At 52.5% G+C, this 22,408-nt stretch overlaps 1 protein-coding gene across 1 annotated transcript in view; it reads left to right on the top strand.

The window, feature by feature from the left end:
- The first annotated feature begins 1,053 nt into the window (after window positions 1–1,053).
- The window catches only part of Angpt4 (angiopoietin 4), a 33,017-nt gene continuing 11,662 nt past the window's right edge, over window positions 1,054–22,408 (top strand). Inside the window, exons 1-4 of the mRNA XM_050151301.1 lie at window positions 1,054–1,548; window positions 16,800–16,955; window positions 18,479–18,591; window positions 20,236–20,474. Coding sequence (XP_050007258.1) covers window positions 1,237–1,548; window positions 16,800–16,955; window positions 18,479–18,591; window positions 20,236–20,474 — 820 coding nt within the window. The 5' untranslated portion in view covers window positions 1,054–1,236. The remainder of the gene's footprint in view (window positions 1,549–16,799; window positions 16,956–18,478; window positions 18,592–20,235; window positions 20,475–22,408) is intronic.

Genomic DNA, 22,408 nt, shown 5'->3' with positions numbered 1-22,408 from the left:
TGGCCCCAGGGACAAAGCTCTGCATTCTCAGACTTTGACTGCAATATCCGTAGGAGGGAGAAACACAAGCATGTGGTGACACCACGCCTCCCTAGTGTGTCCCTGCACGGCATGGCCGGCCTCTATTGCTTTCACGCTCTGTAAAGTGGGTACTGGCATTTTTCTTGCTCAAGAAGAAGCCAAGGCACAGAGGTTAAGCGACTTCGTGACAGTCACACGGCTGGTAAACGGTAGGGCTAGATTTTGAACTGTAAACTGAAAATTTCCTCAGTGAGCCAGGACTTACAGATTCCTCAAATAAGAGCTGGGCTTTGCTCTGTTTTGCAGCAGGAGTGTGAGATTTAGGGCCAGCCACCTCTGATTCTAGGGGTACTGGCCAGGATACTCCCCAGTCCAAGACTTACCACCCAGAACAGGAAGTCCTGGGACAACCTACCCAGGAGACTTCTGATTCCTGGCGCCACCATGAAGCCAGAGCCACCACAGGGCAGAATGCCCCCGCCCCAGGCCCCAAGGGAGAAGGGAGGCCAGAAGCCAATCGTGCTGGGCACCCACAGGACTCTCCTCCAGGCTTGGAAGGCTTTCTGTCTCCAGGCTGCTTCCCCAGCCTCGCCTTGCTCCCTCCTTCCCCAGGCTGCTCTGGGGGTCACTGCCTGTGTTCCAAGCCTAACTTGGAATCAGAAGGGGAAGGTGGTGGAGGGGCCGAAACTTGAGAACTAGTCTTTGGGGGACAAGGGTGGGGGTGGAGAGAAGAAAAAACTGGGGAGAGGAGAGGAAGAAGATTCAGATGCTTCCCACTGGGGAGGGAGCCTTGCAAGAGCTGTGGTCCAGTGTGTGCATGTGCATGCCTGTGTGTGTGTGTGTGTGTGTGTGTGTGTGTGTGTGTGTGTGTGTATGGGCAGCCTCAAGTCTGGCCAGGGAGGACAGGCCCCACTGCACAATCAAAGCCTCAGAAGCAGAAAGGGACAGAGAGAGGACAGAGGTGCCTAGGGGGTTGGGGGGGGGGAGCAGGAGGCGAGGCCTCACAGGGGAAGCCAGCAGCTGTGGCTGCCCTGAGTATAAATAGCCCAGAAGAGCTGGCCCTCAGGACTTATAGCAGTAGGAATCTGCAGCCACAGTCTGTCTTCACAGGCCCCAGCTGCCCAGCTGCACAGCACATCTGGGCAAGTGCTGCCTGTGGGTGGGTGCCCACCCTGGTACCTCTGACAAGATCTTCTCATCACCATTCGTTCTGAGATGCTCTGCCAACCAACCATGCTGCTAGGTGGCCTCCTCCTGCTGGCCACCATGACCACAGCCCGGCAGAGAGGGTCAGCAGCCGGTGGGCGCCGCAATATTTACCGGGTCCAGCACGGCCAGTGCAGTTACACCTTTGTGTTGCCTGAGCCTGATCTCTGCCAGCTGGTGCCTGTGGCACCTGAGACCAACAGCCTCCAGGGGGACCTGCCTGCCTCCAGGTTGCCCCCAGCAGACTTGCGAGCCCAGAGGGCCCAGCGTGTGAGCCAGCTGGAGAAGATACTAGCGAATAACACGCAGTGGCTGCTGAAGGTACAGCTGGGGTTGTGTGGCGGGCTAGTGGGCGGCTAGGAGACTGCCCTATTGTCAGGTGGAATATCAAGAGATGTTCATCCGAAGCCAGAGGGGCTGGGGCTTTATGTTGCATAGAGCCTCTGAGATGTGGGGTTCAGAGAGGACGTGGGATGAGGATGGCTATCAGGCCTCATAAGCAAGGCTGAGCACCGTGTGGCCGGGAAGCCAGATGTTCATTCATTCATCTAAGAGGAATTTGCTGAATATGAGTCAGGACCATTCTAAGTGCCGGGCATCCCCACAGGAACAGGACAGTACATTCTTATCTAATGGGCTGAGGAAAGGGCGCGAAAAAGTTGTCTGCTTGTGTGGGGCCTCACACAAGCAGAGACAGGAAGAAGGCACAGGTTGGCTTTCCCAGTCAGATCCTTGGAGAATCTCTGAGGAAGTGAAGAGAGCAAATGGGTACCTGGAGGGCATCCTAGCAGAGGTGAGGCTAGAAGAGCACTTAAGTTGGGGCGGAGGAAGGGGCATTCATGGAGGGATGCTGGGGGCCGCAAAGGCCCTTTAGGACTTTGGTGTCTAAGTGACTTGGCTACCACAGTGTTGTGAGCAGGCTGAGACTAGTAGATTTGGTTTAAGTAAAAGTCATACTGGGTAGAGCGGCCTCTGGGAGGTCAGGTGTGAGGTCTCCATGGATACTGCAAGCTCCGTACAGTGATGGTCTGGACTCTATAGAATGGCTATCTGGTTCTGATTCATGCTGAGGCTCCTTGATAAACTGAAACTATAGAACCAAGAACCAAAAGGTGAGTACATCGCTGCAGTTTGGGCCAGGACCAGAAGGGTACCTGACAGCCCTCTTGCACTTCCAGGAGATGGTGCGAGCAATGTCAATCTAGGTAAGCACTGGGTACAGAGTCGAAGACAAACTGGTCTATGAGCGTGTGGGTAGGATCCTGTCCTGTGGGACCTGGATGCAGTCACCCACTAGGAAAGAGAAGGAGACCTAGAGCCATTAGGGGTGGGGGAAGTGGACTGAACCAATCTATGGAGGTTTAAAACAAGGCAGACAGTGGACATGCCTGGTAGACAATGAGCCAAACAGGACAATGGCCATCCAGAACGCCTCTCTCACCCCTGTGGTTTCCAGACTGTTGGGGTTTTTTTTACATTGTTATTACATGCATTAACTTATCTGTGTGTACATTCATGTTGGCATGCACATGTCACATGTGTGAAGGTCAAGGGATATTTGTGGGAGTCACGTCTCTCCTTCCACCACCTGGGTCCCAGAGTTCAAAGTTGGGTCATCAGGCATGTTAGCGAGTACCTTTATCTGCTGAGCTGTCTTGCTAGACCCTGAACTTCTTAAATCATACACTCGGTAGGAAAGGTTTGCTCTTGCGGAGAAGATGCACGTTTGAGATTTACACACACGAGCCTATATCAGTATAATGCACCCTGGATGATCCCCCTGTAATGAGCAGGCAGGCTATGCTACGTGTACTGAAGCCCCGTCCCCACATGCTTTTACACGCCCACCCCCACCACACATGTAGCCTCTGGTCCCTGCTGCATCCCAGATGCTGCTCCTTGCCTCCTGCCCCTCAGCATCTCTAGCCCACTCCCGTCCTGTGTCCCTGTCCTCATGGAAGGCTTTCTCAACTTCCCACACTGGCTGCTCCATGCTGCTCAGAGCCTGTTTCTGTGGGCAGCTGTCCCCAAGTTCTATGAGATGTCTGAGTCAAGCCTTTCTCTCTAACCTTCCCCTTCCCCTCCCCATCCACCTCACACCAGATGTGTCCCCTGTTCTAATAAACCATAGAAGCTAAGGGGATTGTCCCATGCCTCCCAGTCCCTAGGCCTTCCTCAGGCTCAGAGGGAATAGAGTTCCTCAACCTCCTCATCTCCACCCCCCACGTCCCTAGGGACTTTCCTCTCTCTGTTGGTCTGCTCCTCCGCGTTTAATCATCCCCAAAGCATCCCCCATGCTCAGGAAATTGGAGGTATTGGGAACAGCAGCAGCTATAACCCATACTCTGCCTCCTCTTGCTCCTCAAGTCACTTCCCAGGTCCCAAATCCTATGCCCACAACTCAGCTCAACTTCCTAGACTTCAGGACAGTGTTGGTGGTCAGCATCATCCTCTTGCCCAGGTCTGCCCAGAAGCACTCTTCCTATACCCAGTCTGTCCATCCTGGCTCCACCGGTACCAGCTATTGGCTTCTCTGTGCTCGCTTACACAGGTCTTGCCGTCTCTCCTTTAGACACTGCCTTTACTTCCTGCTAGCTCCCTCCCCCAAGTCCCAATGTCTCGTCCTTGAACCCCCTAGTACTAGCGTCTGGGAAATAGTGGAGTCAGTAGAAGATTTTGATTTGATGATTGCTGAGACCGGTCACTTGACCCCAGTACAGGATCCTACCTGGGTGTCGCCCACCTAGATTCATAATCCAGGGAGTCCTGTGGGACTGAGGAATGATGGGAGAGTCCTCCAGCCTGACCTCACATTGGTGGGCCAGGAATCCCTGATTAGTTGTGGATGAACAAGCTTATTTCCTTATCTCACAGTGCTGAGAACACCATGAGACTCTCAGGCACCCTTTTTTGCTGTGTCCCAGTGGCAGGAACGACACCGGCACCATGCAGTTGGTGCAGCGGCAGTGGGTTGATGGGTTTGTAGTCTCTCAGCACAGTCCACACCTGAGTCACCCCAACTCTGAACTCAGTCATGGTCCCTCTTATTCACATGGAACAAAGGGCGGTGAGCATCCCTTCGGGCAAGGAATGTCACCCACCCATGCTGGATTCTCAACAGGTTCCCAGCCTGGACCAGTCTCTGGTCGCTAGTCTTGCCATCTTCTAGGTAAGGGGCCTCTTGGGTTGAGCACATTCTTTCACAGCCCTTAGCATTCACACCTGGTCACCCAACCCCTGTAAAGCCTGCTACACATCAGACCCATGGACCTACACCTGCCTAGAAGTTTCTTGGCTTGAATATGTTACCTCCTTCGGTGGCAGCAGAGCCCAGAGGGGAGAACTCTGACACTGGAGCTTCAGTTATTCCTTCCCTTCATGACTGAGAGAAGAGGCCTTGCCTCCCCAGGCCTCACCAAGTAATAGCACTGCCCTCTTCTAGGAAGATTTAGCCAGACAATGCCAGGGCATTCTCTTCTCAGTGAGTCCTCGGTGAGTCCAGGGTGTTTGCTCTAGGGTCCTCTGCAAACAGACGTGAACCCTGAATGAAAGGTTTGAGCCTTTCATTGCCCCCAGTTAAGATGTGTACCCCTCCTCCTTTGAATAATCACATACACACACACATACACACACACATACACACACACACACACACACACACAACATTGTCCCACACACATTCATACCCCTTGAACATGTTTCTCATCCGAGGCAGGGAAATTGTGCCTTCTGTGGCTGCAGTTGGGACTCTGTTTAAGCTCCTGTCCCTTCCTGGTATTGCCTCGGGGCCATCAAAACTCCAAGTTTCCTTTTTGGGTTTTTTTTTTTTTTTTTAAGAGTCTGGAAACATTCCCTGATCATATCTTCACAAAGCACCGCTAAGCCTGCCCAAGCGCTCCACCACAAGGTCCTTCTCTTGAGCTGCAAGGGAGCCCCTCCCTGGTGTAGGCTTAAGCAGCCAGCACCGACCTGCATATCTCTAGCTCCCTGTCTGCTCCTGCAGTTTACCCATGAAGAACCTAAGGCAGGAGGGGTCGGCAAGTCCACGTCCAACTGCATATGTCTTCTCCTGCCTGTGGAAGCTGGACGCTGGAGGGCAATGCTGGAGGGAGCCTGTAGCCACCACCTCCCCACTGTGTGGCTGCTGGGGTTCTACCACCCACGGTTGTGTGAGCCCCAGCATCACCTTCCTTCTCGCACTCTTCCTCCCTGCACCTCCCCATTGCCTTTCTTTACTCTGCTCACCCCACCCCTCCCTCCTCCCAGAAAGCTTCTGTTCAGTGGCTCATGACCCACAATGCCTATCGTGGGCTGGACGATGCTCACTTCAGCTCCGTGCCTCTACCTGGATGAACTGCTGTGACCAGGAGGGATGAGGGGCGGGCACGGACAGTGAATGAAAGGAGTTCCTGCTGAGCAGTGTGGCGCAATGGTTAGCCACAGACCTACCAGGATGACCAGGACCTTTGCTCGGGACAGCAGTTATGAAGAGCAGGAAAGGTCTCCTCGCCTGAGACCTGGCAGGAGAACGCCTGACCACAGCTGATACCCCGTAGCCCTGCCTTTCCTTATTGGGGTTCTCCGTTACTTCTCACGGTGTTTACCAGCCTTGGTTCTTCCAGCCATAGAGTGCCTTCCTTGGCTTCTCTCTGTCCCCTCGTCTCTTGTCTGTGAATGGGGAACACCTACTCCAGACCCCAGCACTGGGCCCTAGCCAGTGTCCACTGTCAGAGAGCAACATGTCTTCCCGAGTCTCTAAGGCCACAGGGGAAGAACAGACATCACCCATAGAACTCAGATCCTGTGCTTCCTCGTCTGCTCTGTGTGAGCACTGCCATAGGGTTCTGAGGCCTGCCCCACCATCTGTCTCTGCCTCCCTGTTCCTAGCTTTCTTTCTGTCTCTGCCTGTCTATCTGTCTCTCTTTCTCTATGTCTCTCTGTCTCTTTCCCTCCATCCTTCCTTTTCTTCCTCCCTGTCACCCTGGGCTTCTCTCTCCTTCTCCCTGTCACGTTCTGTCTCCTTCAGGCTCTCCCCCAAAGTTCCTAAGCCACCTCTCCTGCCTCTACCTCTCTGGATGTCCAATCTGGAGAGTTGGACCCAGGACCCCAAGGTGCCCACCCTCAGCCCAGCTGCTTGGCTTGAGTCCCTCTGCCCCCTCTGTCCGCAGCCACAGGAAGAGGAGTTGGCTCCACCGGTGTGCAAACTCCTGGCAGCAAATAGATTATCTGGGCCCCTCAGCCCGGTGGCCTGGCCTGCAGGCCCAGGGTCAGGAGGGCATTCGGCAGGAACCTAGTGTGGGGTCCTGGCCCCACCCAAGACCCTCCCAGGCTGACAGGGGCTCCCAGAAGCCCTGGCCTCCCCAGGCTGCCTGTAAATTCTTGGCATTTTCAGCCTTCGGTTATGCAAACAAGAGATAAATCTCAGTTGCCACAAGAAATAAATCTTGGTTGCCGAATGAAATAGCTTGGGGTTGGTTTCCTAACCTCTCCACTGGCTTTCTGGGCAGTCGATGCGGGGGATGGGTGGAGCAGCAGCCTCTGCTTCTGAGAGGAACGGGATGACTTTTCCAAGAAGGGCTCAAGAACTGCTGCTCCAGGAGTCCTGGCCCAGGACGAGCAGTTGGCTGATACTCAACTGGAGGCAGCAACAGCGGCTGCCTAAGGCCCGTCCTGCCCCCAGAGGGACAGGTTTATTTGTTCATGTGGTTTGGCCAGTCAGCCTGTGGGACAGGGCCACGTGTGTCTAGCTCTGTCTCCTCCAGTGCCTAGAGAGCTCGAGCTAGGATGCACATCCTCCCTGTTTCCTGACAACAGGAAGTGCAAGCCCCAGACGGGTCCATGAGCTGTACTTCCTCCGCGACATTCCGACATTCAGTCACCTCAAACTCAGCCACATTCAGTTACTTCAGCCTCCGAGGGGCCCTGGAATACAGCTGTGCTGACCTGAAGGGCTCCCCAGGACCTGGAACAGCTGTGGTGAGGAGCACATCCTGAGGGTGCATTGAGCAGCTGAGGGCCTCTGGGGGAAATCATCTGTATGGCTGGTTTCTTTAGCGTACTCCCTGGCTCCCAGCATAACCAAGGACAAGGACAAGAGAAATGAAGGTTGACATTCACGGGGCACTTTCTGTGTAGCACACATTTATGCTGTGTACTCTGTGTAGATCTTAGCATTTCCTTCTCATGGTGACCCCAGGAGATGAGACTGTCAGTGAGGAAGAAACAGGCACCTGGAGATGGGGTGACCCGTCCACGATCGCAGGGTCAGGAAATACAGATCAGAGGAGAGCCATGCTCTAAGTACCAAGGCCAAGTTCTCATAGCTGCAGAGGCTTGAAATCCAGGGGGTGCAGATCCTCTGTCTGGGATCCCGGCTGTACTGCTCCATCCTTGGCCAGGCCACAGGATGACTTGGGGATCCCAGCTGCATGCCTGCCAACTGTCTCTGCAGCAACTGTTCTGTTTTCAGGAGGGGAGATGGCACTAAAGTGTGGATATCAAAAAGGCTGACGGAGCGGCAGGGCTCGTCTCCCAGGAAACACCACCGTGGAGTTGGAGAAGGCAGGGGTACTGGCCATGGAGTCAGTACCCAGGTCAGCTCAGGTCTCTCCACTTACACAGAGCCTGTTTTTTAAAACTCCCTGAGCCTCAGTTTCCTCATCTGTGAAGTGGGGATTATAATAAATTCTTCCAGTAAAGACAAAGTAAAGTGAGACCCGGAAACTATCTGGTGGGGTCTCAAGATAAAGATATACCTGGGGAGCCACTTCCCTCGGGCAGTTAGACCAGCAGAGCCTGTGGACCCCTGCTCCTGACCCTAGCCCAGCCTCCACTGGTCTATAGCACAGCAGGTCCACCGTGCAGGGGTGAATGAAGGAAGATCATTTCTGAGCAACTGTGGGCACCTCCCTCAGGAAGCTCTACAGTGGTATGATTTGATCTCAGAGGGAGAGAACAGGAGGGAGGGGCCAGCACTGCCCATCAGCCTGGCATAGTTTGCTCCTCGCCAGCATTCTCGTCCATTTTTTCAGCTTGATTGGAGACGCAGAAAGCCTTTCTGGGCCTCCTCATCAGCTCCAGCTTGGTTTCCTTGCATTCCTTTGGGTGCTTTAAGTGTTTGCTGAAATGGTTCGTGTATATAAAAAGACAGGGTGAGGAAGCATCCTGCTACCAAGACAAAGCCTCACCAAGGCCATCATGCTCCTGCCTCTGCCCCCTCCTCCCAGCATAAAAAGCCATTCTGTATTTTGTGCTGGGATGCACAGCCTCTTCTCGTCTCCTCCAAGCAGGAAATGCAAGCAGCTGGGCCCAAACCCTGCCCATCAGCTGTACATCCTCTGCCACATACGGTCACATCAACCTCCTCCGTGACCCTGTACCTGGCCCTGCTCTCTTCTCCCGTGCCGTCTTCAGAGTCTGCCTCAGACTGCTAACGACTCAGGACGGGCCTCCAGAAGCAGTTCTGCTTACCATCTTCAGGGGCAATGTTGGGCTCTCCCAGCTTCGGCTTACTCATTTGGGGGAACCATCACACTCTGCTCTGGGATGCTGGGGACCCGGTTGGGGAAGAGCCGCGCACTGCAGCTGAGCGGGGAGGAAGAAGAGTGCTGGAAGCAGCTTTCTAGATCACAGCCCAGGTGATGTCACTACAGGTGATGTCACAAGCAGGATGAGGAAAGGCAAGAGACTCCTGTCTGAGTTCTTTTCACAGACCTACTCAGGGGCAGCTCGGATTCTTGACTTCATTGCAGGAAAGAATTCAGGATGAAGCACTGTTGGATTTTATTTTCACAAGAAACTTTAAGCACGGGACTAGCAGAAAGACACACTTTAGAAAAGGAGACGGCACCCTCAAGTGTGGATCCTTAAGGTCTCGCTCAAGCGTCTCGGCAGAAACCATGTTTTCGGTTTTGATTTTGATGACTCTAGGGTTACATCTCAAAAGATTGCTAAGAAACCTTTCTCCTTTTTCCTTCTTTACAAAAAAGTGGGGTTATAGGGTAGTTCTAGGGGCTCGTAGAATGGGAAACAATCTCATAAGATAAAACCACGGGTCATACGGGTGAAAGGGGCCTAAGACATTCCTTTGACTGTAAATGGCATTTCTTGTAGATTCCTCGCAAATTGCAGGTTACAGTGGGGAAAGGAGGGAGGTCTTCTGTGCTTAGACCTTAAGCGTGACTCATCGCTATTTTGACGTTCTTCTTTGAAAACATCTTGATATCAAGAGAATACCGTCTGTGTGCTGGCAGCCTGCACAGTCAATATTCATTGTGCTGGAACTGTCGGCTCTCGGGGGAGGTAGGAGGCGAAAGCTTCTACCAGATTCCAGAGCTAAGTGCTTCCTTCCTTCTGTACCACCCAGTGGTTCTGGCCCAGGGGCCTTTGCAGAGCATGGCCTGGTGGAGCATTCCTGTAACTGGGCCATTCCCCTTGGAAGGGAGCACTGAGTGAGTTCAGAGCAGGGGTGTAAATAGATTCAGCTATGTGGATGGCCACTGGGACCTCTCTCCCAGTGGCCACAGCAAGAGGAATTGCAGCTGGACAGGGATGGAGGACTTGCTGTTCACACTACCCCTCTTGGCTCCCTGGAAGTTTGAACCGTGTGTTTTTATATCTGCCTTCAGAAGAAGTTAAAATTGCAGCCAAATGTGGAGCCCATCTGTAATTCTAGCACTTGGGAGGTAGAGACGGGAGGAATTGGGTGTTCAAGACCAACCTGAGTTACGTAAGAGCCTGACTTTAAAAAAAATAAACATATTAAAGAGTTAAAATTAGAGACGTGTGTGTGTGTGTGTGTGTGTGTGTGTGTGTGTGAGAGAGAGAGAGAGAGAGAGAGAGAGAGAGAGAGAGAGAGAGAGAGAATTACCTGAGGAGAAATATCTGAGTTGACCTATGGCCTCCACACTCAGGCCCATACACACACAACATTAAATTCAAAACAAAGGAAACAAATTTTCTCGTGAGTTCCTAGAAACAGATCTGTGTCTGGTACAGCCAATCCTGCTTCTCTATTCATCCTTGGACTACGTGGATCTGGTCGCAGAGCTGCTCCGTTCTGTGCACAGTATCACAGGCACACGATGATCTAGCGAGGGACTCATGTCCCTTCTGTCACTAGGACCTCCGTCTTAATACCCACAGGTATGTGACACATGAGTATATCTGTCATTTCCGCTGGTGACCAGACCACTCTGGTCGCTCCTGGCCTAATTCCATCCACATAAGAAAAGTTCGCTTTAGCAAGAGATTATTTGGAGGGAAAATATTTTTTTAGTGTGCAGATTCCCTGAATTCTACTAAGAGATCCTTTGGGAACCCAAGGACACAAGTGAAAACTAACTAGTGAAGGAGCTGAAGAGATGGCTCAGCAGACAAAGGTGCATAATTGCTCTCCAAGAGGCCCGGAATTCAATTCCCAGGCAGCTCGCAGTTACCTGGAAATCCAACTCCTCGGGCCTTTGTGGGCACCTGCACTCATTTACACACACACACATACACTCTCTCTCTCTCTCTCACACACACACACACACACACACACACACATACACTTAGAAATAAAATAAATCTTTGAGGAAAAAAATGAACACCTGGTAGTGTCAGGCAAGGTAGGACACTCCTATGATCCCAACACTGAGGAGGCAGAGGCAGGAGGATCACATGTTTGAGGCCAGCCTGGGCTGCATATTGAGACTGTCTCAAAGGAACAGACTAATATCTGGCATATATGCTAGCTGCTAAATACATTAATTATACCTGTATTCAATCACAATGTAATTTTGACGTTTATTTATTTTGGTGTGTGTGTAAGCACGTACATGTAAACACGAACACACATACATATGTGTGGAGGTCAGAACGTAACTTGCAAGAGGTGGTTCTCTTCTGCCGTGAGGGCTCCTGAGATCACAGTCAGGTCATCAGGCTTGGCTGCTCCTTTACACACTGAGCCATCTTTCTGGCCTTTCATTGCGCTTTTAAAATACAAACATATTTGAGATGTGTAATACAAACAGAAGATGGCTGTCCCCCCCACTGTCACTCCTCCCCAGAGGTTGGTCACGCTGGCTAACAGCTTGCCGTCCTTGTCCTCCATCTGTTCACACACAGCACGCACCACCCGCATCTTCCTTCCACAAGAGTAGGGCCATGTCACACAGGAGTGGATCTCCACCGCGGCAGGAGAGAGTCCACACTGTGGATGGCGCTCTGGTCTGGCCGTGGCGATGCTCACTCGCGCACATCTGAAGAGGAACAATGGAGCACAGAAGAGGCTCGGCCGTGGTGTCAGCCAGCATTGCCAGGAGGTAACTGTAGCATACATACGTGTACGAGGGCTTGTCACCTGCTGGTTACACAACCTCACCGAGCTGTTTAGCCAGTCATCTCAACAGCACTCCTAGAAACCCTGGGGGTAGAAGCTGTGATTGTCCCTGTTTCAGTGAAGAGTCTTGGGTAGATGGAGACACTTGTCTGAGGCCAAGGCTTGACCCCCTTTCTATAACCATGGCTTTTCTGAACCCTGAGTCTCATGCACCCCAAAAAGACACATGGAGTATATTGCTCTCACCAGCCTTGACCTTCAAATCCCACACATACTCCCATCTGTTTTGGGGCCTTCATCCTTGCCTTCCCTCCACCCGAAACCTCTCCATCCTGGCTTTTCTCTAGCTATTGGGATCTCTTCCTCTTAGCCCAAATGACCCTGGCCAGCTTGCCTTGAGTGTTCGTCCTACCTAGTTTTGTTCATGGTGTATATCACTACTGCAGGTTGACTTGTTTGCCTAGTAGGGGCCCTGAAAACAGAATACTTGTTGATTTTGCTCATCCCTGACTCCCTATACTAAGGGCAGGGCCGGTTATGTAGCAAGGGTTCAAAAAATACTCCTGAGTGGGTATGTGCTCGAAACCCAAGATCCCATGTTGGTATAAGAAAACAGTTCAAATTATAATACATATTTATCTGGGACATTTTCTAGAACCTTGTGTTGGGTTTCTTTTTTTATTGAGGCATAATCCACATATAGCAAAATCCATGTACTGCCATCTCATGGTATAAGGTATTGCCAGCAACCCTAAAAGTTCTTGTGCCCCTTTGAAGACACACATGCCCACTCAAGGCCTGGTGAATGGAGATTACGACTTGCTCAAATGCCCCACTGGTGGGGTCCCACATCTGCAGACACTGAGTCTGTGTTTTTCGCTTTGGAAGCCTGTCACTGTGGCTAGGTACACTAAGGACTCATTTGTTCCTTCTCTTGGAATGGTGCCCACAGGGTGACTGGGGCTCAGCTATTCAGCTCTTAGCCAATTAAGATCCATCTATATAGATAACAGCAATAAAGCAGGCTCACTTGGAGACCTGCTCAGTCTCCAAAACTACATACTGGGGCCTGCATAGAGGATCCTTCCTTTCTTCCTTAGTCTCTGCCTGCTGAGACATCTCCTTCCCCCTCCTCTCCTCTGCCCTTTCCACATGCCTTCTTCCAAAGAGAGGATTGTACTTACTGCCTCTATAGAACATATTTGGGAAGTGAGGTCCAGGAGCATCCAGAACGCTTCCAGGGTGCACAAACAGGAAGGCAGCAGAGTGGGGGCTTGAAGGTGAAGGAGTGGTGCACGCTGGGGATAGGGAATGCTGTGGCTCGGGTCTGAGAATTGGCTGCTCCAAGGTGCTAGGAAAGATTCTGATGGTCCGATCCTAGTGGAGTGATACCCGGATAACAGCAGAACCCTGCCTGTGTCAGGTTCTCAAGAGGGTCTCTTTCCACATCCATTGACTGGTGCCTCAGCCTGGGCCAGCCCTGGCTGCCTGTCTAGGCTGGTCTTAGTACCCAGAACCCCAGTCTGGCTGAACCAGGCCATCTGGCTGGGATTATCTGCTGAGGGCCCAGGCCAGTGTGTGGGCTAGCCGACTGGATAACAGGATGCAGCTGTGGATGGCTTAAGCCCTGCCCAACTACTTACAGTCACAGGCCCAGTGGGGAAAATCAGTGAGTCTGCTTTTAGGGAGCCCTAGTCACTCAAGAGGGCCCTAAGTCACCCTGAGTCCTCAGCCTGGCTCTAAGACTGAGGGAGGCCTCATGGAACCGGGGCTTTCCTATATGTGGGTTCTAACTTGAAACCTACATATAGTGTGCAGAATCCACGTTAGCCCTGACGTGTAGAGAGCTCTCTGGAAAGTTCTCTGCTCAGAAATGAACTGGCTGCTGACTGTCTAAGTAGAAGCTCAGGGCCCTGGAGTCTGCTTCTGACCCAAGTTCTAGAAGGTTCATGTTGAGCAGAGTCAACAGGCAGACCTGGCACCGATCCGTGCACCCTAGTCACTGGTGGGCCCCAGCCAGCCACCCAGTAGTGTCCCTGGGGAGCTGAGGGAGGAGGCGAACAGACTGGAAGTTCTTCCTGGGAGCTCAGCAGATAGACAGGATGTGTGGGATGAACAGAAAAGAAGTCAAGATTAAGGTCTGGGTTTGGGCCTTCAGGATTGGGTGGGGGCATTCACTGAGACAACAAATGGGAGAGGACTGAGAGCCAGGGACTGGGAAAGAGGGAGGAATCGGGCCTCTGCTGGGCACAGGAAAAGCTAGTTGTTTGGTGCTCGTTTCTTTATTTCTCTCTCTACTCATTTGTTTTTGAGACAGGGCCTCAAGGTAGCCCAGGCTGGCTTTGAATTCACTAGGTATCTGCAGATACCCTTATATTACACAGCCCCTTGTCTACCTCCAAGTGCTGGAATTCCCAGGGCTTTGGAGCACTGAGTCCTTCAGTGTCTGGCCCCAGAGAGAGCCTATGCATTTTCTTAGAAACATATACAGTCAACTAGGGATGGTGGTACATGCCCATGACCCCAGCACTCAGGAGGCTAAAACAGGGGGGTTGTTGTGAACTCAAGACCAGTCTCTTAAGTTCTGGGCTATAGAGCAAGACTCTGTCTCAAAAAAACCACACAAACACACACACACACAAAAGAAAAACTAAAATCAAGGCCCTTAGAAGAGCATCTACTAATACTGTAGCTATAATCTAAATATTAAGGACAAAATTGACAGTGAAGCTGTTGCCCCATCCAGTGGTGGGTTGGTGACTCCTATAATTCCATAGTCATACTGATGTGTGTGTGTGTGGGGGGGGGTTCTGTAGATATCCGGCTAAGGATGCAAGCATTCAGAATTTCTCTTTGTCATGGAGTCACAGGACATGCTGGGCCACCTCATCTTTGTGGCCTGAACTACATTTGATGGAAATGTCAAATTGCAATCACAAATCCATGTCCAGTGTCACTTTGCACTCACTCAATGCCGTGGACTCCTGAAATCTCTTCACAGACTGTCTGGTCCCCTATCGAGGACCCCTGGCCTAGGGAAAGAAGGGATAAAGGCAAAGAGACCAAGACTGAATCATGAGAAGGAGGATTCAGCAGTGCCCGGGTTGTAAGAGGAGAGTGTGTTTGGTTGTATGTGTGTCCTGCAGCTATGCTGGTGATAGCTACAATATGAGATAAGGGGTCAAGGAGAACACGACAAGGTGAATTAAAGGATCTTGGCAGGACTAGGGATGGGACCCAACAGATAGAGCCCTCGCCACACAAGCCTGAGTTTGGATCCCCAGAACCCAAGGAAAGCGAGGTGCTAGTAGCACATGTCTGCCATTCCAGCCTTCCTGCAACGAGGGAGACTGAGACAGGAGAAATCCCCCAGTAGCTCTCAGGCCAGTTAATCAGCAGGGGTAGACAAGAGACCCTGTCTCAAACAAGACAGAAGGTAAAGACCAAGACTCCGGGGATAGAGAAACTGGGAGGCAACTGGAGGGAGCTGGTCCTAGTTATTAGATGGATCTGTGAGCACATATCCTCCATGTGCTGCAAGAGAGGGTTGGGGGGGGGCTGGAGAGATGGCTCAGTGGTTAAGAGCACTAGCTGCTCTTCCAGAGGTCTTGAGTTCAATTCCCAGCAACCACATGGTGGCTCACAACCATCTGTAATGAGATCTCCCTCTTCTGGCGTGTGGGCATACATGGAGGCAGAATGTTGTACACACAATAAATAAATAAATCTTTTTTAAAAAAAAGTGATGATGCAGAGGAAGAAGGAAGATGAGGGCAGAGGCCTGGCGATGCTCCAGGCTGCTCCACGCTTCTTCCTTGTGTCTCCACTTCAAGGTCTCAGTTTTATAAAGAACACACAGCTGCTCCACGTTCGGTAGTATTGGAGCAGGTCTGGAAACCCACGTTTCTAACCAGCTCCAGGTGAGGCTGATCCATGGACCACTTTCTAGGCTTTCCCAGCGCTCTTCCTATGCCCGCTGGGTCTTGGCAGTGGAGCATACTTGGGAAGTGCTCATGGCAGGAAGAGATGGGTGGGCAGAGGAGAGACAAGGGAGGGTGGGCAGAGGAGTCAGAGAATGAAGAAAGAATCAGCCCAAGGGAGCCAGACCCCCATTCAAGATCCCCATCCGTCCTTGATAGCCCTGGCCTTCCAAGGGCCCCTTTGAGTGGCCCCTGTGGATCTTAAGGAAGCCTGAGTTCTGGCCTGAGAGACTGAGGGACCCAGTCAGTGAGTGCAGCCAGGAGCAGTGAAGCAGAGGCTCAGCCTGGGGACTCGCTGTTCACCTCTCCAGCTTGATCTTGGCTTCCCAGCACACCAGCGCCATGGCCTCTCAGGAAGAATAACAGCCCTGCCAAAGAAAGCAAGCCAGCTCAAGGCATCCAGGGCCCTTCCTTGGATGCTATGAGTTCAGCCATTTGGCAGACAGCAGGACTAAAAGAAAGTTCGGTTTGGCAGATGGACACGGAAACCTGTACAAAGAAAAGATGTGAGCCCACCCAACCCTCCTCTGCCATAGGCCAGTTCTCCCCTAGGAAGCTGGGGAAAGGCAAGGCATGAGGGCTGCACCCTGATCCTTGCTGAACCCCTTTTCCTATCACTTCCTTGAACACAATTATTGAGTAGCCACTGTATACCTGGTGGTGTGTTAGATATTGGAGATGAAATATTGAGCAAGACTGTATCCCTGGCTTCCTGTAACTGACACTCTGGAGTGTACTAAGGACTGGTAAGTGTGATGTCCGTGAAATGACACGAGGGAGTGACCGTGTGAGTGGAGAGGTTCTGGAGAGAGTACAGGGGACTCAGCACGTGGAAAGGCCTAAGGTGGGCAGGTGGCTGTCTAGGAGGGATGCGTGGAGCACAGCCTGTGGAGTAGAACGAGAGATGAAGGGAAGGATGGAGGAGGGAGTGGACTGGCTCTGGAGGAAACAGCAAATCCAGATTGTTTAGTTTTCCTGTAAGATGGGAACCCTGGGGTAACGTAGAGCAAAGGAGGGGTGTGGCTCACCGAGTTTCAACAGGACCCTTCTTGGCTGTCCAGCAGGGGACAGATGGTTTGCAACAAGAATAAAGACAGAAGCCAGTGGGGGATACCTAGGGAAGGGAAACACTGGCCTGACAGGGCACAGTCTCAGCCAGGGGTCTACCCTAGCTGCTGCTCCGTACTCTGCCTCACTCTGTGGGAGGGATCGACAGGAGGCTCCTCCCAGCCCCTGCCCTGTCACTGCAGCCCTCTGTCTCCCTACAGCTGGAGAAGTCCATCCTGAGGAGTTTGAGGTCAAACCTGGTGCAGGCCGAACAGCACACAGTCCCGAACCAGACAAGCACGGTGCTAGCACCAGGCGCCGACGTCGTGAACCAGACTGTGGCTCAGACCCACAAGTTGACTTCTGTGGAGGCCCAGGTAACAGGAGAGCCACCAGAGGGCTTCCTTTCTCTGCCACTGTCCCAGTGAGGCCTGAAGTCCCCTGGCCTCCTCTCTCTGATGACACATCCACAGAGCCGGTCATCTTGCTCTAGACCGCAGTCCTGGGTCCGACTTCTCTGTGAAAGCTCAGTGACAAGACTGGACTGGGCACTGGGGAGCAAGGGAGGGAGCAAGGGAGTGGGGAGGAAGGAGCAACTGTTTGCTAAAGCCCTCGTGTTTGCCAGATACCACGTGAGACCCCGGATCCAGGCTAGAGCCGTAAGCAAAACAGTCAAACTTCTGTTGACCTGGACCCCACCAAGAAGGCAAGTGGGATACACGGCCCCTGTGTGTTACTCAGTGGCGGTGCCAGGCACAGCATGGCACAGAGAGAAAGAGGGGTGCCCTGGGTGCATGGGTAGAATGGGAGGCTATGAGTCCAGACAGCAAGGTCAGAAGGACACGGGGATATAGTGCTAATAGGATGTGTACCAAGTTGCTAGGAAGAATACACCAGACAGGGAGAACAGCATGCATAAAAGCTCAGAGGTAGAGGCTGGGCTGCTCCAGGAATATGGAGGAGGGCAATGGCCTGAGAGACAGAACAAGGAAACAATAGATGGAAACTGAGTCAGGGGCCCAGTGAGGATGAGCTTTCCATGGAAGGGTTCTGAGCAGAGGGGCCACAGCATGAAAGGCTGCCTCAGACCACTTTGTAGGAAAGGGACGAAGGGGGAAAGGCAAGAGCAAGGCGCCCGGTGAGGCCAGCGCAGGACACCGGATGAGAGGCAGCAGACAGTGAGCTAGCTGCCTTTCTGTTGTTATGATAAACGCCATGACTAAAAGCAACATAGGGAGAAAGAGCTTATTTAACTTTTGCTTCCAGTTAGCAGTCCATCATCGAGGGAAATGAGGGCAGGAACTCAAGCAGGAACAGAGGCAGGAAGCATGGGTGAATGTTGCACAATGGCTTGCTGTCCACGGCGGTGCCCAGTTTGCTTTCTTATACGGCTCAGGAGCACCTGCCCAGGAGAAGCATCACCCTTAGAGGGCTGGGCCCTTCTAAGTCAATCAACAATCCAGAAAATGCCCCACAGACATACCCTCAGGCCAATCTGAGAGAAGCCCTCTCCTAACTGGGACTTCCTCGATAACTCTGGGCTGTCAAGTTGACAGCTGAAGCTAACTAGGAGAAGCCAAATGCGATGTGGCCTTAGGGGGAAAGGAAGTGGTGAGGGGCCATTTGGAAGATGGGGCTGATAGACCCATTTCATGTGGGGTCAAGGATATGCCTCTGGAGCCCAGGTGGCCAGAAGATTGGTACTGGCGTGCAATAGCAGTAATGAGGAAGGGCAAATCAGAAACTGGATGAATGAGGGAGGGCCTGTGAACAGTAGTTAGCTAGTAGCTATGGAAACTCATAGCTTAGGCTGCAGTGGGTTAGCAAGTTTCAAGAGTGGCAGGCAGGCCCTTGGGCCTATATAGCAATGCCCCCACAATCCTCCTGCTTGTTGAGACAGGTCCCAAACCAGACATCACACATAACGCTGGAGAACTCACTGCCCACCAACAAGCTGGAAAGACAGGTGCTGATGCAGAGCCAAGAGCTGCAGCGGCTACAAAGTCGCAACAGGTGAGCGAGGGCGGGGCTGGAGCTAGGCGAGAAGCTAGAGCTCCCCAACATCGGGATGGGGCCGGGGCCTGGATTTGCACTTGGGTGAAGGACCACTGTGGCATGGAGCTAGGATGAGGGACAAAGCTGGGGTGAGGTTGGGATAAATAAGGATCAGAACTAGGTTTGGCATCCAAACAAGCCCTGGTGATGAGAGGGAGGGGCTTAGCCCAGGCAGCACCAGGCCTGGCTCCCAGATTTGGTATTGACAGAGACTGTCATTTTCCTTTGATTCTTTCACTTCCCACTCTCCTTCTTGTCGTGGTGCTGGCGATAGATCCGTTCCTTGCACATGCCCACAAGCTCTCCACCTCTGTGTCAACCCTCAGTCTCCTCCCCCAGCCCCCACACACTGCCCTTGTTTGGAGTTTATGTTGTTGGTTTTGTTTATTTGTTTGTTGGTTGGTTGGTTGTCAGTTTGTTTTGCTTGAAGTGGGTTCTCACCATGTAGCCCAGCTGTCTTCAAACTTACTATGCTCCTGCCTCAGCCTCTGGTACTGGCATGATAGGCTTGTGCCCCCACACCCATCTCTCTCTTCCTGTTTTAATTTTTTTTTTATTGTTGTTGTTGGTTTTTCGAGACAGGGTTTCTCTGTGTAACAGTGCTAGCTGCCCTGGAACTAGCTTTTCTAGACCAGGCTGGCCTCAAACTCACAGAGATCCACCTGCCTCTGCCTCCCGAGTGCTGGGATTAAAGGCCTGCGCCACTACTATCTGGCCTATTTTAGATTTTCATTACTTTATTAAGATAGAATTTTCACACCTTTCAGTCTACATTGTGAACTTTAACTGGCTGCCAGAACTGTCAATACACAGCCTTACCTGACCATCCACGCCCCATCCTGGAGAAAGCAGTCCCCAGCGTCTGTCCTCATGGTCAATCTGGTGCTCTGGACTAGTGTGCACTGGGGACACCTGAATTTACACAGACAAAAACAGCGCTGGGGTAGAGACAAGGCAGGGAAACCCAACACTCAAAGCCCAGAGCTGCAGTTGAGTGATGCACATGTTGTTCCTTTCTCCAGCTTCCCAGAGTTGCTCCGAGTCTATTTCTTAGTCCCTATTTCCAGCTTCTCACTAATCGGCCCAGAGATGCGACCAGTGCGCTCATACCTCACCTCCCACAGACAGGAGAGAACTCCTAGAGAGGGAGAGATGACCGGAAAGCTTTCTTTTCTTAAATGTGTCTTTGCTCTTTATACCAGGTTATGCCTTGGGCTTATTGTGCTAATGGAGCTGTATGAGGCTCAACTCGGAAGTGGAATACTCACTTAGTATGACCCAGGGCCTGACTTCCACCCCAGCCCTGCAAGTGAACAACTAAAGAAACACTAGCAATGCACCCCAGTCATGTGTCCCTGTCTACTCACTCCTATTCCTGTGACTCCACGGCCTCTCTCCTCCTTGATCTGAGCTGCAGGGGACACAGACTATAAGGCTGTGCGATCCTGCAGCAATCACAGACTGAGCGTGTCTGAGCCACTGCACTGTGTGTGTAGCTGTCATACTCAGCCCCAAGGAAGCAATGGGTGGGATGAGCGTTGGGGGGAAGAGACCTTGCACCCCTGCCAAGAGACATGAGCCTCCCTGTGTCCCACCTGTCAGGGCACTGGAGAGCAGGCTGCAGGCTTTGGAAGCTCAGCACGAGGCCCAGATGAACAGCCTCCAAGACAAGAGGGAACAACTGCAGAACCTCCTTGGCCGGCAGACAGGGACCCTGACTAAACTAAAGAACAACCTGCAGGCCCTCAGCAGCAACTCCAGCTCCCTGCAGCAGCAGCAACAGCAGCTGATGGAGTTAGTACAACGCTTGGCCCGCATTGTAGCCCAGAACCAGCGCACTGGTAAGCAGCAGTGGGTGTGCATGGGTTGGGATAGAGATCCAAGGAGGGGAGGGGAGAGACCTTAGCCATGCCCCTGTTCCACTCCTGTCCTCAGTTTCCCCATCTGTAACAACACAGACAACCACAGCCTATGCAGACTAGTCTGTGTCTCAGTTCCCCTTTTTCTTTTTCTTTTAAAACAGCTCTTAACTGATAGCTCTGGGTTGGAACTTGTTATGTAGACCAGGCTGGCCTCAAACTCACAGAGATTCACCTGCCTCTGCCTTCCAAGTGTCAGATTAAAGCCATGTGCCACTTTACCCAGCCACCCAGCTCCTCTTGCTTCGCTTGCTACATGCCTCTCCAGGCCTCAGCTTCCCCATAAAATGGAGGGGTTGGACACAATGAGTCCCAAGAGTTTGCTCCCCTTAGCGCTCCTGCCGCTAGGCCTGGAGAGCCATATGGAGCTGGGAAGAATGTGGCAAACCCAGGCTGCCACAGAAACATGCCCACCTTGCTCCACGGTCCTCTCTAGCATGTCCAGTTCCATCTGCGGTCTCCCAGACAATAAGCATTTATTGAGCACCCACTGTGTGCCAGGCAGAGCCTTGGGTGGCAGGAACTCAGCAGCACACAGCTGTCACGGTCACTGACTCCTGCAAAATTTCCTACCGCTTGGCAGGTCTCAGGGGAAGGAGGACTAACGCTTCTCCATTGAGGGCCCACTGTATGCCAGGTACTCTAAGCTGTCCACCAACAGCATCCACAGCCCAGAAGGCTAAGGGGCTGAGCCAGGAAGAGGGTACTTCAGCCTAAGGCCCGCAGGGGCACGAGAGGGGCTGGGTGGGGTAGGACTTCTTTCAGAAAGCACAGGTTGTATGGAATGGAGACTGGCTTGGTGGTGAGATACCAAAGGGCCTCCTGCTGTAGGGCAATCAGCAACCACCTTGGGGGAGGCTGGGCCTTTGGTAAGGTACCCAACTTTAAGCACTTGAAGGAGTCCCAGGCTGGTAGAGAAGTGGGGCAAAGGATCCTCCTGGCTTCTCCCTAAGCCCAGCAGGCCAGGGAAGCCTTGAGTGGGAGAAGTAGATGCCTTCTAACCCACAGGATACGCAATGACCAGAGCCATTATGGGGTTGTGCACAGCCTTGGCAGCGAGACAATCTGAATGAGTCCCATGTGTGGGTTTCTCACAGACAGGGCCAGGGCCAGGGCTGGTGCCTTTCCCTGCAGGCCTGCAGCTAGGCTGCTCCTGCTGTGGCTGAAGGTCTATTCCCTGAGCCCAGGGGGAGGGTATGTCAAGCACCCATCCCTCGCTATCCAAACACCTGCCCTCTTGCCTGACTGTCTCCAGGAAAAGACTTCTGGGAGTTGCTTTTTCCCTCTGTTCTGGATGGAGAACCCATGGGAGGCTAAGTGAATAGGAGCTGAGGGAAGGTTGGGACAGCAGGAGCTGAAGCCGGGTGCAGAGAACACACCAAAGACCACACGGGCTTCGCATGGCGCCTAGAGCCAGAAGGGGGTGGAACCGGACAGCGTTAGCACCGGGTACACATTCCACCCAACTGTTTCACTGACATATCAGTCCCATTTTATTTTTATGCTGTCCCCTGAATTATTTTTTCTGGACCCCAAGATGCTCTCAGCAGAAGCTGACTTCCTAGGAAACCCTCCAGCACAATGGTTCCGAGCAAAGGCACTGTCATTGGGCTGCTCTTGTTGCTCACTGAGGAAATGGTCGGTGAGCAGAACCTTGGAGAGAACAGCTAGAGAACCCAGGCCAGCTCCCAGCTCTGCCCTGATGTGTTAGGTACAGCATGTCCTGTCCCTGCTTACCTCTAAGCCAATACCTCACCTGTATTTGTCTGGCCTCCCAATTCCCATGAGCTGTGAGGGTCTGGGGGCTGCTGACATGTTGGCACTGGAGACCCCTGCTCAGGAAACATTCTGGGATT

The sequence above is a fragment of the Alexandromys fortis genome, unplaced genomic scaffold (assembly GCF_014885135.2).
Source record: "Alexandromys fortis isolate MF-2015 unplaced genomic scaffold, M_Fortis_MF-2015_v1.1 scaffold_27, whole genome shotgun sequence".
NCBI lineage: Eukaryota > Metazoa > Chordata > Mammalia > Rodentia > Cricetidae > Alexandromys > Alexandromys fortis.
Note: the sequence above shows the minus strand (reverse complement) of the source record. Positions and strands in the feature narration are given on the sequence as shown.